Consider the following 13,686-nt stretch of genomic DNA (forward strand, 5'->3'; position numbering starts at 1 on the left):
TAGACGTCTTGGCTCTGGTGCTGTGACTGGGGATGGTGTTTTTGTGCGTGTATAATTAAGGAACTACTACGTCCCGTGACAGTGACCCCGTTCGACTCTTAGTATGTTTCACCGCATAACAGATCTATATAACGGCGAAGCTCACTTAAGAAACCCGGCCATTATGCAACGCATATTAGACCTTTGGCTCATGCGCACTCCTGAACGCAAGCTTCGATATGAAGTGAACTGAATTAGGCCTACACCGCCTACTTACAATTGGCTCAGATTTAAATTCGACTTCACGTAGCTACCTAGCGCATAATCGCAGTTACGATGCGACTGTGCTGCATGACGCGGTGTTCTCTTTTTATTTATGTATTTAGGGAGGGGGGCGCAGTATTTCGGAAGCTTTATGGCCATGCCCGTACAATGGGGAGGATTGGTCGAAATTCGGGAGTCTCACGGACAAATAGGGAGAGTTGACAAACCATGCAGAGTACATCGTCTAAAATTATGTGTAAAATAGAAACGTTCGGCACCAGAGCACGCGTTTAGAATGCCTGTGTCTTCAAGGAAATATGCAAGTGCGTTGAGTGCTTCTTGCTGCGCTGTTTTCGATGGCCACGGGCCGAGCAGTTTTAGGAGCGATAAAGGTCGATGCGCATCGATTTCGTGCACTTCTTGTCCCATCTGCCGCATATGCATTGCATATGCGTGTCCGGGGAAATCGTAGTTGTTGTAGCCTCAAGCCATGACTCAATGAAGGAGTAGATAGTCAACGTCTTCGTCGTTACTGCCACAGGAACAAGCCGGGAATGACATATGTTTTATGTGGTACATAAAATGTTTTGCATTTATTTATTTTATCAATGCGAAAGTATTGTATGTCTCTTGAAGCGGAAAATCCAGCGGCGTGGCCGGAGATCGTACAAAAAGTCACGTGGTCACAGCGATGCGCTCGTGCCACTGCTCGCGCGTTCGTCGTCGTCTTCTTCCACAGCTGGCTCCGACACCGCTCATCATGCCAGCGTTCCCATAGTGCCGCTCCCTCTGCGAAGGCGCTGACGGCCCTGGCCCACTGCCAGCTGTCGGTGCGGTGATTTCGGCGAGTTCTGTCGTGCGCTCCTATGGACGAACCCTCGACTTCACAGTCAGAAGCTGCGCCCGGCTCTTTTGTACGTCCACGCAAGTACGCGACCGAGGCCGAGACACGTGGTGCGAGAAATGATACAAGGCAACGTGAAAACAATACCATTACGTTTCGTAAAACGAGTCGTTATCGGGAGGACGTCGCAATTCTTTCGCATTCATCCACGTAGGATACCCAAGTACCTTTGACTTCTTATTGCAGTTCTTCCCAGTTGTGCAAATACTTGAAGAGAAAGACGTGGGGGATGTCAGTAGACGCAATGCTTAAACTCTACAGAGCTCTCTTTCTCGGTTTTCTAAGATATAGTCTACCGGTACTGAACAACACCTGCAAGACAAATATTCGTGTTCTGCAGGCAGCACAAGCTCAAGCACTCAGAGTCTGCCTTGGTTTGCCCAGATGCACATCAACAGAGGCAACTCTTGCGATTGCTCGGGATCATCCAATGCGTACTCACATTACGGTGGAAGCCCTGAGAACGCACATCAGACATTTTGCACGTGCCCCCTATCACCACCTTGCAGCACTACCTTCAGACAGGCACCAATCATTCTCCAAAACTATCATCAAGTACAACGACAAACTTCCCTCGGGCTTCACCGCTGCATTTAAACCATCGATACCCCCTTGGTGTCTTATCAGCCCCACAGTCCATCTCAGTGTACCAGGAATCGGGAAAAAGTCTGAACTGTCGTCGCCTGTGCTGAAACAACTGTCTCTGCTTCTTCTGCACGAGAGGTACGTGGACAGTGAACACATTTATACTGATGGTTCCACAAACATCCAGTGTTCGTCCGGTGCTGTGGTTGTCCCAGCAAAAGCTATTACCATCAGCTTTAGGACTGACCACCCAACAACATCAACATCTGCTGAACTAGCTTCTCTTCGCGCTGCACTTCGTTTCGTCAATCGGGAGCAACCTCGACAATGGTCAATCTTCAGTGACTCAAAGGCAGCCCTACAATCTGTACTATCAGCTCTGCGTCGCGGGCCATTCGAACAGCTCGTATTCGATATTAGGTGCCTACTCCATACATCACAGGAGAAAGGACACCACGTGACGTTTCAGTGGCTGCCAAGTCACTGCGGCGTCACTGGAAACGAAGACGCCGATAATGCCGCTCGGGCAGCTCTTGAAGACGCACAAGAAGAGGCCATACCGCTTTCACGATTCGACGCAGCTAGCAGACTTCGAGTGCTTGCACGGGAGATCACGCTCTCTCTATGATGCGTCTCTATATGCCAACTGGACTCCGCCGAAGAGAGGCGACTCTGCTTTATCGCTTATGGCTAGGGGTGGCTTTCACGAAATCTTACTCCTTCCGCATTGGAATGGCCGACAACGCTCTCTGCAATGCCTGTCTTTGCGAGGAGACGCTGGAACACATTCTGTGCGACTGTCCTGAATATAATGTTCAGCGACAGTCCCTGGCATCTGTTCTAGCGCACCTTGACACTAGACCATTGTCCCTCGACACGATTTTCACATGCCCCCGACAGAAGACATCACAGGCGAAGGCGACGAAGGGACTACTTCGGTTTTTGAAAGAGACGGGACTGGACAAGCGGCTATGGCAGTGATATCACGTACCATGCCAGATTGATGGACTCCAACGGACGATGTGTGTGTGCTGTGCTATGTGCTCTCTCTGCCCCTTCCCCATCTTTCATCTCCCCCATCCCTCTCCCATGTGTAGGGTAGCAAACGGGTTAAGCTAAACTGGTTTAACCTCCCTGCCTTTCCTTCTCCACTTTTTGCTTCCTTCCTTTGACTTCTTATTTATTTATTTGCAAAACGTCCCATTTAGTAGAAGCCGATCCTAAACAGAGCACCATGGGTATATACAACACACAATCATCTGCAAGCAGACAAAAGCGCAGTCGACTAAGGCACAGTGAACCAAGGCACTGGAGGAGTTAGTGTCTCGGTAGTTCTTGAATGGTTTAGATTCAAGTTGTACTCGAGATGAGGCTCTACTTCGTAAATGATCGATTCCTTATTATTTCTTTTAAACCAGATGGACATAAGCAGTTCCTTCGTTAGTACTTCATAATATGCATCGCATATCCATTGGTGGGAAAGGAATAAGGTGAACTTCCGCATGCTTATGGGTCCATTTCACCAGCGAGTCCACTAATTCATTTCCTGTTGTGCCTGCATGTCCTAGGACTCACTGCAGTAACCCTTATTGTTTTCACTGAGCAGCCCGAGTTAAAAACTTTAGTATCGAATGCATAGTTATAGATGCGTGTGGTTGGCTTTCGTCGATAGTTTCGAGACTTGCTGAAGCCGACAAGGTGTTTGTACAGATTGTCCTTTTTTTTTCGTATTTCGCATATGTTAAAAAGTCTGTGGCTTGGACCACTGCCACTAATTTTGCCGCTGTTTACGACTACGTGCGTCCCGGCCGACAAGCGTACTTCTCTTGTAACGCCCGTACGGCATAGGCTGCTGTCGCAGCTTCTTTTCGACAGAACCGTCCATGTATATAAACATGTACAGAGCCCCGATACTTGCTAAATAGCGGATGTAATGCCAATTGTTTCGCTGCGAATGTCGAAACGTCGCGTTTCCTTTGAAGACCGTCGAGTGGTGTTTCTGTTTTCGATACCTGAAAAGCAATGGAGAGTACCAGGCGCCCGAGTTCAAAAAAAAAAAAAAAAAAGCCGACTGGGGAAGCCGTACACTTGAAACACGGCGTGCATTTGCGTATACCGGCAGTTTTCCATCAGTGAAAGGTGTGTAGATACTCTTTTGCTCTGAGCTCTCGTACGCGTCTGTTTCGCTGACAGGCGGTACTTCATGCAAAATCTGTTTTACCTGTGAGCTAAACATGAACGCAACGAGACCATCGAGCCTGCGGGTAAAAGTGGCTGACCTCTGCGTTGATGTGATGGATGAGGCTGTCGAGGTTGCGAAACCACTTAGAAGCGTCCCTGTAGTGGAAGTCCATGCCCATGGTCACTACGGTGTGGTTCGTGGAGTAGTGCTTGGCCTGAGAAGAAGGGCAACGAACAAAAGTTGACAATTTTAGTGCCAAAGTACAGCGCCTGCAGTGCAGTGATCAGGTACAGATGACAGAGAAATATTTGTGACAATTACGGAAGGCATGAAAACTGAAACTGAAACTGAAGTTCTGAAGTTTCTGGAAACTGAAGTTCGCATTAATGAGCTGAGAGGTGTACTCTGCATTTTCGTGTGTGATTCAGGCGAGGCAGTGCGCCCTTGGATTCGGGATATTTAGCTTATTGAGAGTTCCTGCATTCCGAACATTTCTGTAAAAACTTGCATGCAGGGTAGAGTCGAAATAAGCAGGAATTATGCTTTCGCGGACCCAGAAGTGGCGCAGAGCATATTCAAGCTGGTTAATTACTTGTCGATATTCAGTCCAGCGTTTTCTTTCCTTATTTTTTTTTTAAATGCAGTACAACAAACTAAATATTTTTTTTTATTATTTGGCCGTAAACTAACTTGCGTCACTTGAAAGGGCAACCACGGTACATTTGCAAACCCTAATTTACCCGCGCAGCAGTGTTTGCTAAGCTCGTTGAAAGCTGCTGTCGTAGATATGCTCTTAACTATGTACTAGCGCGCGCTTGAAAAAAAAAAAAAGAAAGAAATCATTGGCCACCTGCAAACACCGGAACACTTGCGAACTTCGCGACAGATTTCCAAATATCGCGGTCGACTCGGAAAACACGACACTCTCCACTTACCTGTTTACCGACGATATGAAGAAACTCTCTCGCCCTCCTTTGTCCGTTGTATGCCTGGCATGAAATAAAAATGAAGTTTGCGTTGCAGCATTGATCACTCAGCGCCAGAAAAAGCGCGACGTATTTTCGATACCTGCTCCGTTTCATAAATGAAAGCGTGTCACGGAACCAAAGATTGCTAAGCTTGCGACAGAAAACTGCACCAGACACGCCTTGCACGGCGATAAAACTCCCACTGAAACAAGATACTCATAGGTCTCGTTTCGGTGAGATGATCACGGCAGAAAAAAAAAAAAGTAAAGCTGCGAAATGCACCTATCCAGCTCTCTTCAGCAAAAATCCCGATAGAAATGGCAAAAACATGAGATCAATCTTGCTCGTCTGCAACACGATGCCTCTGCGTGCAAGTTTGTCGTCGCTAGGCTGGGTCACGACGGTTGAAATTTTAGACTTCATCGAAAATCTATAACAGTTCCGCTTGCAGCACAACTAGTCGCGGTTATTTCTGTTCATTTCTTGATAGGACGCCAGTAAGGAACATTGAGCTTAAACCTCGACGAGCGGTTTCGCAGCGCTACGATCCTGTCGCACCTTTTGTTGTCTAGCTTTTACGTTGCGTAAGAAGAAAAACTGAATTTCAACGCGACGAGATGATAACACGCGAAAGCCCGAATTTGCCCTCTGGAGGGGCACAAAGGAAAGCAAACAGTACGATAGATCGTAAGATTAGTATTTTGAAAACACAAACAAGTCATTCTAATATGTAAAATATGTAATATGCTAGTCGGGTAAGGCTCCCATTACTCGGTCATAAAATACATATATGTTCAAAACAACTTGATGAGCAAAACGAGAACAAAGGGAAAGCCGGGGCCAACGTTTTGACAAGTGGACTTGTCTTTATTAAGGCGACATATGCTTCATTCGGCACGGTTGCGGCAGATGCTTTCCATCTCGCGCCTTCCCCGTGTTTTCCCTGGATTTCAAAACAACTTGCCTTTCAGTGATCATCTACATTGTGCACACACAGCTCGGACCCCTTAAGTGACAAAGCTGATTATAAGAGGGAAAAAAAAAATCACTGACTATTACGATACACCCAAACGCGAAATTTGAGCACAGCTTTATGCATGTTTTCGTTTCGCGATATATTGAGGCAAAGAATTTGAGAGAGGCATGAGAGACATGTTGCAGAGTCGACAATCGTCGAAAATATGATCTGCGGGACAGGCGCGCCGGCTTTTAACATGACTCGCCGAAGGTTCCATTGTAATCAATGGTGCCACGTGGCTTCCAAAAAGCATTACGCAATTCGAGCCGCACATACAATCAGATTACAAAAGAATCGCAAACCATGACAATCGAAGCAAGCGCGAACGAGACCAAACCAAGCAAACCAAACAAGCGCCAGTGAGAGCTGACGTGAGCAGACGTTAGTACGAAACGAGCGGTCCGGCTGAGACCAGATACGAGTATGCATCGAGCGATCGGGCGGGTCCACATGACACCAGTTTCCCGCGCACACGTCATTGAAAGGGCCTTTCTCATTGGTCTCCGCTGTTCGCAGCTCACGTCCCCTTTCATTTCCCGCTCCACGTTCGCTCTTTCATCTTTCGCTGTGCTCGTTCGCTCGGTTACGCCGCCGCCAACCCGACGCTCGCCACCGGAACGGGTGCCTAAGAGCTGCGCTCTGAAAATAACCCGAAGGTCCTGATGCTTAACTCCGAGTGCCTGTAATGCGATAGCATTACCAGATCCTATCATCATTTGATGATTACCTATCGACATTTGCGCGACTTCTCCGGTAATTTGTGGGTTACTATGGCATTATCGTCAACTGCCACCGCCAACAAGTCTATAACGCCATTCAACCGAAATCCAACGGCACAATGACTGCTTTTTGTTTGTTGCTCTTAAACTCAATACATAGAACTTGCGTATTGTGCAATAAAGGAGTCAAGCCTCATTAAATACTTGTCTTTAGTGTCTCCCGAAAGAATACGGGGTGAAAAATTGAAAGAGTGAACAACTCACGTCCAACGTCTCGTCCACACACCAGACGTCGAAGCAGAAGCCCGTTGGCGGCCAGTATACGTTTGGCAGGACACCCGTGAATATGTCTCCTTTCTCGCCTGCAAGTGGCCATAGCGCAAGTGACTCGTGGGTCATAAAAAAAAGAAGGGTCTAAAGCAGCACACACATGCCCCCATATTTCAGAATGACTTGCGTGTATAACGTTTCAAACTTACTTTAATCTCTTTCAGTTTTGTTTCAATATTGTAGCGATAATGTACGTGAAGTAGTTGTACGTTGTAGGATAGTTGGGCATGACGAAACGGTGAATATACAATCATTTCCATACACGTCCTGACTCAATGTCCGTAACTAGTTGTAACGCTATCCTCGACGCACAGCATAAAATAATTGATTAGAAACTGCTCTCAAATACAAGGCAGCTCCTATTAGTATAGCAATCGAGCAATGTGTGCGCGCGAACTGCGGTGCAAATAATAATTAATGAGACTTTACGTACCCAAGCTACCCCTGAGCAATGTGCGACACTGTAGACGAAGACTTCTCGTTAAGTAGGGCATTAATGTGGGGCTCTCTGAATGTGCAACGAAGCCATAGAACACGGACGTCCTTGTATTGTGCGCCATCTGAACACACTATCAAAAGTGGCAACGGAATCTATGGCTTCGTGTTCGGCAGCAGGGCACCATCGCCACCAATCCACTGCGATTGGCGAGTGCTTTCAATGAGAGAGTAACTGTTTTATGGGTATACTGTTTCATTCGGTGACGTTTGCGAAGTAGAAGACACTACATACATATAAGCAGGCATCTATCCATTAAATTATTTTCATCATAGATGACATTCCACCAGTATTCAGTCGCCATCTATGAGCATGTCAGGCGTTATTGATGACGAAAACTTCTTTCAAAGCTTTGTGTGCGCGGTCGTTCACAGCTGGCGTTGTTACATGCAATGGGACGGTGGCTGGGCCTCGCGATATCTCCTTGCACGGCGTAGCCACCACAAATACTCGTAATGTCGGAGTGTTTCATTTTTTTTCCTTCTTATTTCTTTTTTTTTTGGGGGGGGGGGGGGGGGGGCTCCGCGCATGCATGGCACGAGTGGGCATCATACCGATGTACTTGTCTGCTCTCCACAGGAACTCCATCTGCTTGGTGCGCTGCCGCCACTCTTTGTCATCGAGGTGAATGCGACCCAGGAACAAGCCGTCGAATCCCATCTAGAAGATGAAATGAGTGTGGTATAGAACAAAGGGGGGGGGGGGGGGACATCATAAAAGCACTCCGCAGTGATTTGGGAGGACGGGTCAAATCGACACTGTTATTCGCGCTGCGTAAACAGTCAGTTTTTTCCTTCCCAAACACTTTCTCCGGAAAAAAACCCGGACACGATAGCCATATCTTGGGGGAAGAAATGCAGGGGGAAGAATGCAGGGCCAGTTAAATAGACACGGAAGAAGCGCTCCACTTCCAACGATGGCATATTTCGAACGCTTGTTGAAGTAGAGGCTTTCGTCCTTGTTCGTTTCACCGTCCCTGTGTTGCCGTGAGCTGGTCTGCGACAACGAAATGTAATACCACGCGAGCAGTGTCGTGGAAACTTCGGGCAAAGGTTAAACGAATAGTTAATTTGGAACAGACCGCTTGCGCGGGCATGCACGTGACCGCGTACCTGTGCGAAGAGCGCGGCCTCCTGGCGTGCGTGTCCAAAGGGGTCGATCTGCCAGGCGACGCGCGAGCGGCCGCAATGGCCGAACGTAGCGTTCAGCCAGCGCAGTCCTAGCGACATCTCATCTACCGTTGCTGTGTAGTGCGTGGTCGCCTCGTCGTTCATGCACCAACCGCCACCTGCAAACTCCAGCCGACCTGCGACGCGGTACGCACAATCAATTCACGAATATTGTACGTGACCGTAGCTGCTTCTATACCAGTGGCGTAGCCACGGGTGGAGTGGGGTGTTTCAGGTGTACACAGACCGAACTTCCAGTGATTATGTACCCTCATCCGCCGGTAGCTCTGTTTCAGGGGCTCGCTTATGCCTTCCATGCCGCCAACGCGCGGGAAAGAAAAGTATACGGTAGAAGTATCTGATGACCCTGTGCGACGATCACTTTTCAGTGCTGCACAGGCACATCATTATATTTGCCTTACATGAAGTTTCCCAGGGTAAGAAATAGTACTGTGATAACTATAGCTTGAAAAATTTGCGTGGCAGGCCATAGAACTTATGCCAGTGCGTGACTGCACCACTAAGGCTGGAGCCACTCCTTCGTCACAATATGTCGCACAAAGCGAAATTAAAAAGGAAGTAAAGAAAAAGAAAGAGCTCCAGAGAACGAAGTGTTAATTTTCATGTTAATTAAATGTCGCTTAAAACCTTCTGCAGCTATAGAAGTTGCCCGATTAATATGAACCTTGTCGCCGTTATTAATGGAATCAAAAAGTTATTACTCTGAAAGCCAGAATGTAGCGCTACCTAATTCTAGCGCCGGAAAACAATGAATACATAAAACAAATTCCAAAAATAAACCATCCGAAAGTGATACGAATTACTCGCAGTCCTTGAAATAGAGTGCTCATTACGTTTTAATGTGATATTAGCATCGTCACACCGGAACCGTTTTTCCTCATCGCTGGAATTAAGGACATTTCCTTGATGTAGAAGAAGATACGCGCGACACTATAAACCTTCGCTGCTTCTTTAACGGGGATCGTCAGGAACGATCTTATGGATCTTATGGCACCGATACCTTTGGCAGAGCCTCGTGTTTGGAGAGGCTTCTTCAGGCTTCGTTCTTCATGATTAATATTAGTATTTTAGCGTTCTACCAACAGTCTACATCCTCTTTTCCAATCTTCGTTCTTTTAACAACGATATTTGCTATGCGGTCATCCACCAGATCATCCCCATCTGTCGAAGCCTCGGTGAGGAGCAGGTCTCATAAAAAATGACAACTGTACAGGGCAACTCAAAGGGAATGTCTCAAGTGTAACCAAAAACAGCGATAGCTATCCTGACAGACAACGACGAACTGTTACTGTAACGCCAAGAACGAAGACGACTTTGGAGGAACGACGACGACAACTAGAGCACGGCGATAACACGACGGTACGACGACTTACAGATCGTGGACGCGAGAATGATTCATGGTTGGGCGCAACTGAAGCTTCCTAACGGCTTTTGTAAAGGTAAAATTATGATAAACACGGTGACGATAAACCACAACATCTACCTCACCTACCCCTAGCAGCTATCGCTATAATAATTATCGCATCACGCTCAGCTGGGATGTAAACCCTGACATCATTCGAGTTTCAAGACAGACTTTCAGCTCAGTGAACCACAATGCCCTTAGCGGCATGGATTACGACCATATAGCGGCCTAAAGCGCGCACGTGCTGGGCGGTGATGATGATACCGACGCCTTGTAGCCGCGCGTCGCCACGGTGCGTAGCAGATGTCGGTTTCTCGCTTACGACGCTTCCCAGTTGGTGAACGGGAGCGCATTCCCAGTCGTTCTCCTAAACGCCCGCACGCCAAGACCTCCCCTAATGAATTCCGAACAAACGAAAGTTGTTCAGTGTCAGGCCTAGGGAGTGTGCTATACGCTGTGTACATGCTCAAGCCACCATGTAAACTTTTTTACGCGCAGTCGTTCAGGCTGTGCGAAATTGTGCATTCTGAGAGAGAGAGAGAGAGAGAGAGAAGAGAGGAAAGGCAGGGAGGTTAACCAGACAGGTGTCCAGTTTGCTATCCTAAACTAGGGAAAGGGGATATAAGGATGAAGAGAAAGAGAGAGAGCATTTTGCTGCTGCTGCAAATACAGCAGAATGGAACAAAATGCAGCGTTTATGTCTTTTGTCAAGCTCAATTCATTTTCCAAAATGTCAAAACATGGCAAATTGTTGGCACACAGCCCTTAGATAGGTATTTTTCGACTATACAGGCTTTTTACAGAACACCATGAACACCTTTGCCGCTGTCGGTGCCGTTCGGAACTTCTTTAGTCTATACATACGTGATAACACCTGCTGCTCACACGTATTGCTCACCTGCTCAAACAGGCTCTGTGTTCGTATTCCCAAAGCAGTTTGTCCATCACGGCAGCTATGCTACTGAGAAAGTAGAGTTACTTTTTGGCTGTCTCTTACAGATTGGCGCTGCTCGATCTGGAGCGTAGTTTCCTCACGGAGAGGGAGTACACGGAAGCAGATAATTATTTCCTTTATTTTGTTCTTCGGTGCGACACTATACGCTAGAAAAAATACCCCGAGAGCCTACTCACCCAAACAAAGCCAACTAATTCATGCAGCCCTTAGCACGCTGGGGAACTGGACTGTTCGCGTCAAGGCGTCAGCAGTGCGCGCTCGTTTACTCGTGGTCAAAAACAGAGCATGACACATCTGTACCTAGGGAAGGGAGCTCCATCTTCAAGTGCTTTGTTGCGCAGCGGCAGCGGCCCATCAGGACCGAGCGGGTATGCTATACGCTGAGTTACTAAGCGAGCCGCACGAGGATCTGCTCCGCCACGGTGTACGCGCGCGCTCAAAGTTATACGCACGTTACGTCCGAGTGTGGCGGGCTCTCCACGTCCCAAACGACGATCATTCCTTCTTTCCACGAGGGCGACAACAATGCAGCTCACGAGCCGTGCACCAGCGAGCCGGCGGCAGATATACGAGCGGCGCCACATGTGCGCAGTGCTTCTCGGCGGGTGCGCATATACTGCACAGCGCCGGCTTCGGCCCGTCCCTTTCCTCCTCTGCTCTGCGTATATCTGCATGGAAGCCTTCCGGGCCTTCCTTCGTCTCGGTGTGCGCACACGCTCCCGAGAGGGCCACCGGTCGTCCAGATTTATGGCGGCCGCTGAGTGGTCATTCGCGTCGCAAGCGCTCCCACGCGGGTCGTCGAGACGAGGCGGGCGCGCGGGTACAGCGGAGGGAGCGGGCCGTCGTCTGCGAACACCGCAAAGGCGACGTGCGGTTGCGCCGCACTTGTAAATCAATCAACCGAGGAACGCGGCTATGCTTCGGGCACCGCCTCTTGCTTGCCTCGTTCTCTCTCTGGCACTCGACCAGAGTAAACCAGGGCCCGCCGAATTCACTATACGCAGATGTGCGCAGAGGCCGTACATCGCGTTTTCTCGCTTCCGCTTGCACACACGGACGCAAAAAAGAAAAAAAAAAATCTTTCTCCTTATTTCAGTGCACGGGTTTTGTTGCGAGAGGAACACTTGAGTTTGCGTGCCGCGCGAGTTCTGTCGCCATACGTAACGCTGGATTGCAGGAACTTGGCAGCACTCTGCCGCCGCGGCGGGCAAACGGTCACCGCGAGGAGTCTGCGGGAGCCCAGCGCTGCCTCAAAGGACCCGAGAACGTCTTTGTTTCGGCTTGTAAAGAGCGAAAGTGTCTGTGGTGCCGTATACATTTTGCACGCTTCCGCCTCAGGCACGCTCGTCGCTCTCTTGCGGTATACGTTCGTGGGGCTGACAGAGTGTGTGGCTGTTTGAAACGACTGCGCCGTATCTCTAAATGCGGTGCTGACTGTTCCTTGTGGCGCTACACAGGACCCAATGGCAAGCCTTCAACGCTTAGCGTTAAGTATCTGCTCAAAAATCAACAGAGAGAGGGAAAAGCTGCCTTTTCTAACTACATGTGTCCACGCACACTGAAGCGAGTCATTGCTATGGTTATCTGCCAGTTGTAGCGAAGTTGAGAGTGTAGTACGTATCCATGAATACCTTGTTTAGCGCAAAACAACAGACACAAGAAAGACGACAAGGACAAGGCGCTACTCTCAACTGACATCATTTTATTGCGTCACTCCTTTATAGAACAGCTGAAACTAGAGGAACATGCGCAGTGACCACCAAGCGGTGGAGCCACCAACATTCAATCCCAAGAGCGCACTCATGCGATAGGATCCAAAAAACCAAATTCAGCGCTGTACAAGGTTAAGGAAGGCACACTAATGCACTGTGACCCCAATGACTGAATGAAGAGTGCTTCCGATAACTCTCGGGCGGTGGTGTCACGGCTCTTTTTCAAAATCGTGGTATCACGAAACATGGGTTTGCACTTGCATATTTTACAATGCTGAGCCAAATGGGAACCTGTGCCTGTTGGTATGGATCGCTCATGTTCTCTAAGAGAGAGAGAGAGAGAGAGAGAGAAAACAAGGGTAGGAAAGGCAGGGAGGTCAACCAGAACAGCATCCGGTTTGCTACCCTACACTGGAGGTGGGGGAAAGGGGAATAGAAAGAGGAAGCAAGGGAGAGAGGAAGCACTGAGTACGTGTGGGAGCGACACCATACACAAGGACACTATAAACGGTCTGTTAAGCCCGTGCACTTCAAGTACCGCACTAGTGCACGTTCTCTAAGGCGCTCGTTAACACAGCGGCCTGACTGCCCTACATACACTTTGCCACATGACAAGGGAATCTTATAAACCACACCGACGCTGCAATCTACAAACTTCGCGTGGTTCTTGCGTGGTGACGTCAGTCTCGGAGGTATTGCTTCAGAAACTGAAAGGGAAGCGGCACAAAAGTAAATGCATCACACAAAAGAAGAGGCCTGAAGTTGTGCCGTATTGCCACAGAGTGGCTCACAATCTAAAGAATGTCGCCACTAGATACCAAATTCCGGTAGTGTTTTCCGCTCCTCAGAAACTGTCAATGTTGTGCCGCCGTATTTGTAAAACAAGTAAAAAAGAAGATTGTGAAAAGAACCACGCGAAGTTTGTAGATTGCAGCGTCGGTGTGGTTTAGAAGATTCCCTTGTCATGTGGCAAAGTGTA

At 48.4% G+C, this 13,686-nt stretch overlaps 1 protein-coding gene across 1 annotated transcript in view; it reads right to left on the reverse strand.

The window, feature by feature from the left end:
* Window positions 1–13,686, reverse strand: part of LOC126548108 (lysosomal alpha-mannosidase-like) — a 518,622-nt gene that overhangs the window by 50,417 nt on the left and 454,519 nt on the right. The window contains exons 4-9 of the mRNA XM_072288240.1: window positions 8,558–8,751; window positions 8,000–8,105; window positions 6,884–6,981; window positions 5,847–5,860; window positions 4,850–5,084; window positions 4,012–4,128 (exon numbers count right to left, since the gene is read on the reverse strand). Of these exons, the coding sequence (XP_072144341.1) occupies window positions 4,012–4,128; window positions 4,850–5,084; window positions 5,847–5,860; window positions 6,884–6,981; window positions 8,000–8,105; window positions 8,558–8,751 (764 nt within the window). The remainder of the gene's footprint in view (window positions 1–4,011; window positions 4,129–4,849; window positions 5,085–5,846; window positions 5,861–6,883; window positions 6,982–7,999; window positions 8,106–8,557; window positions 8,752–13,686) is intronic.

This window comes from Dermacentor andersoni, chromosome 1 (genome assembly GCF_023375885.2).
Source record: "Dermacentor andersoni chromosome 1, qqDerAnde1_hic_scaffold, whole genome shotgun sequence".
NCBI lineage: Eukaryota > Metazoa > Arthropoda > Arachnida > Ixodida > Ixodidae > Dermacentor > Dermacentor andersoni.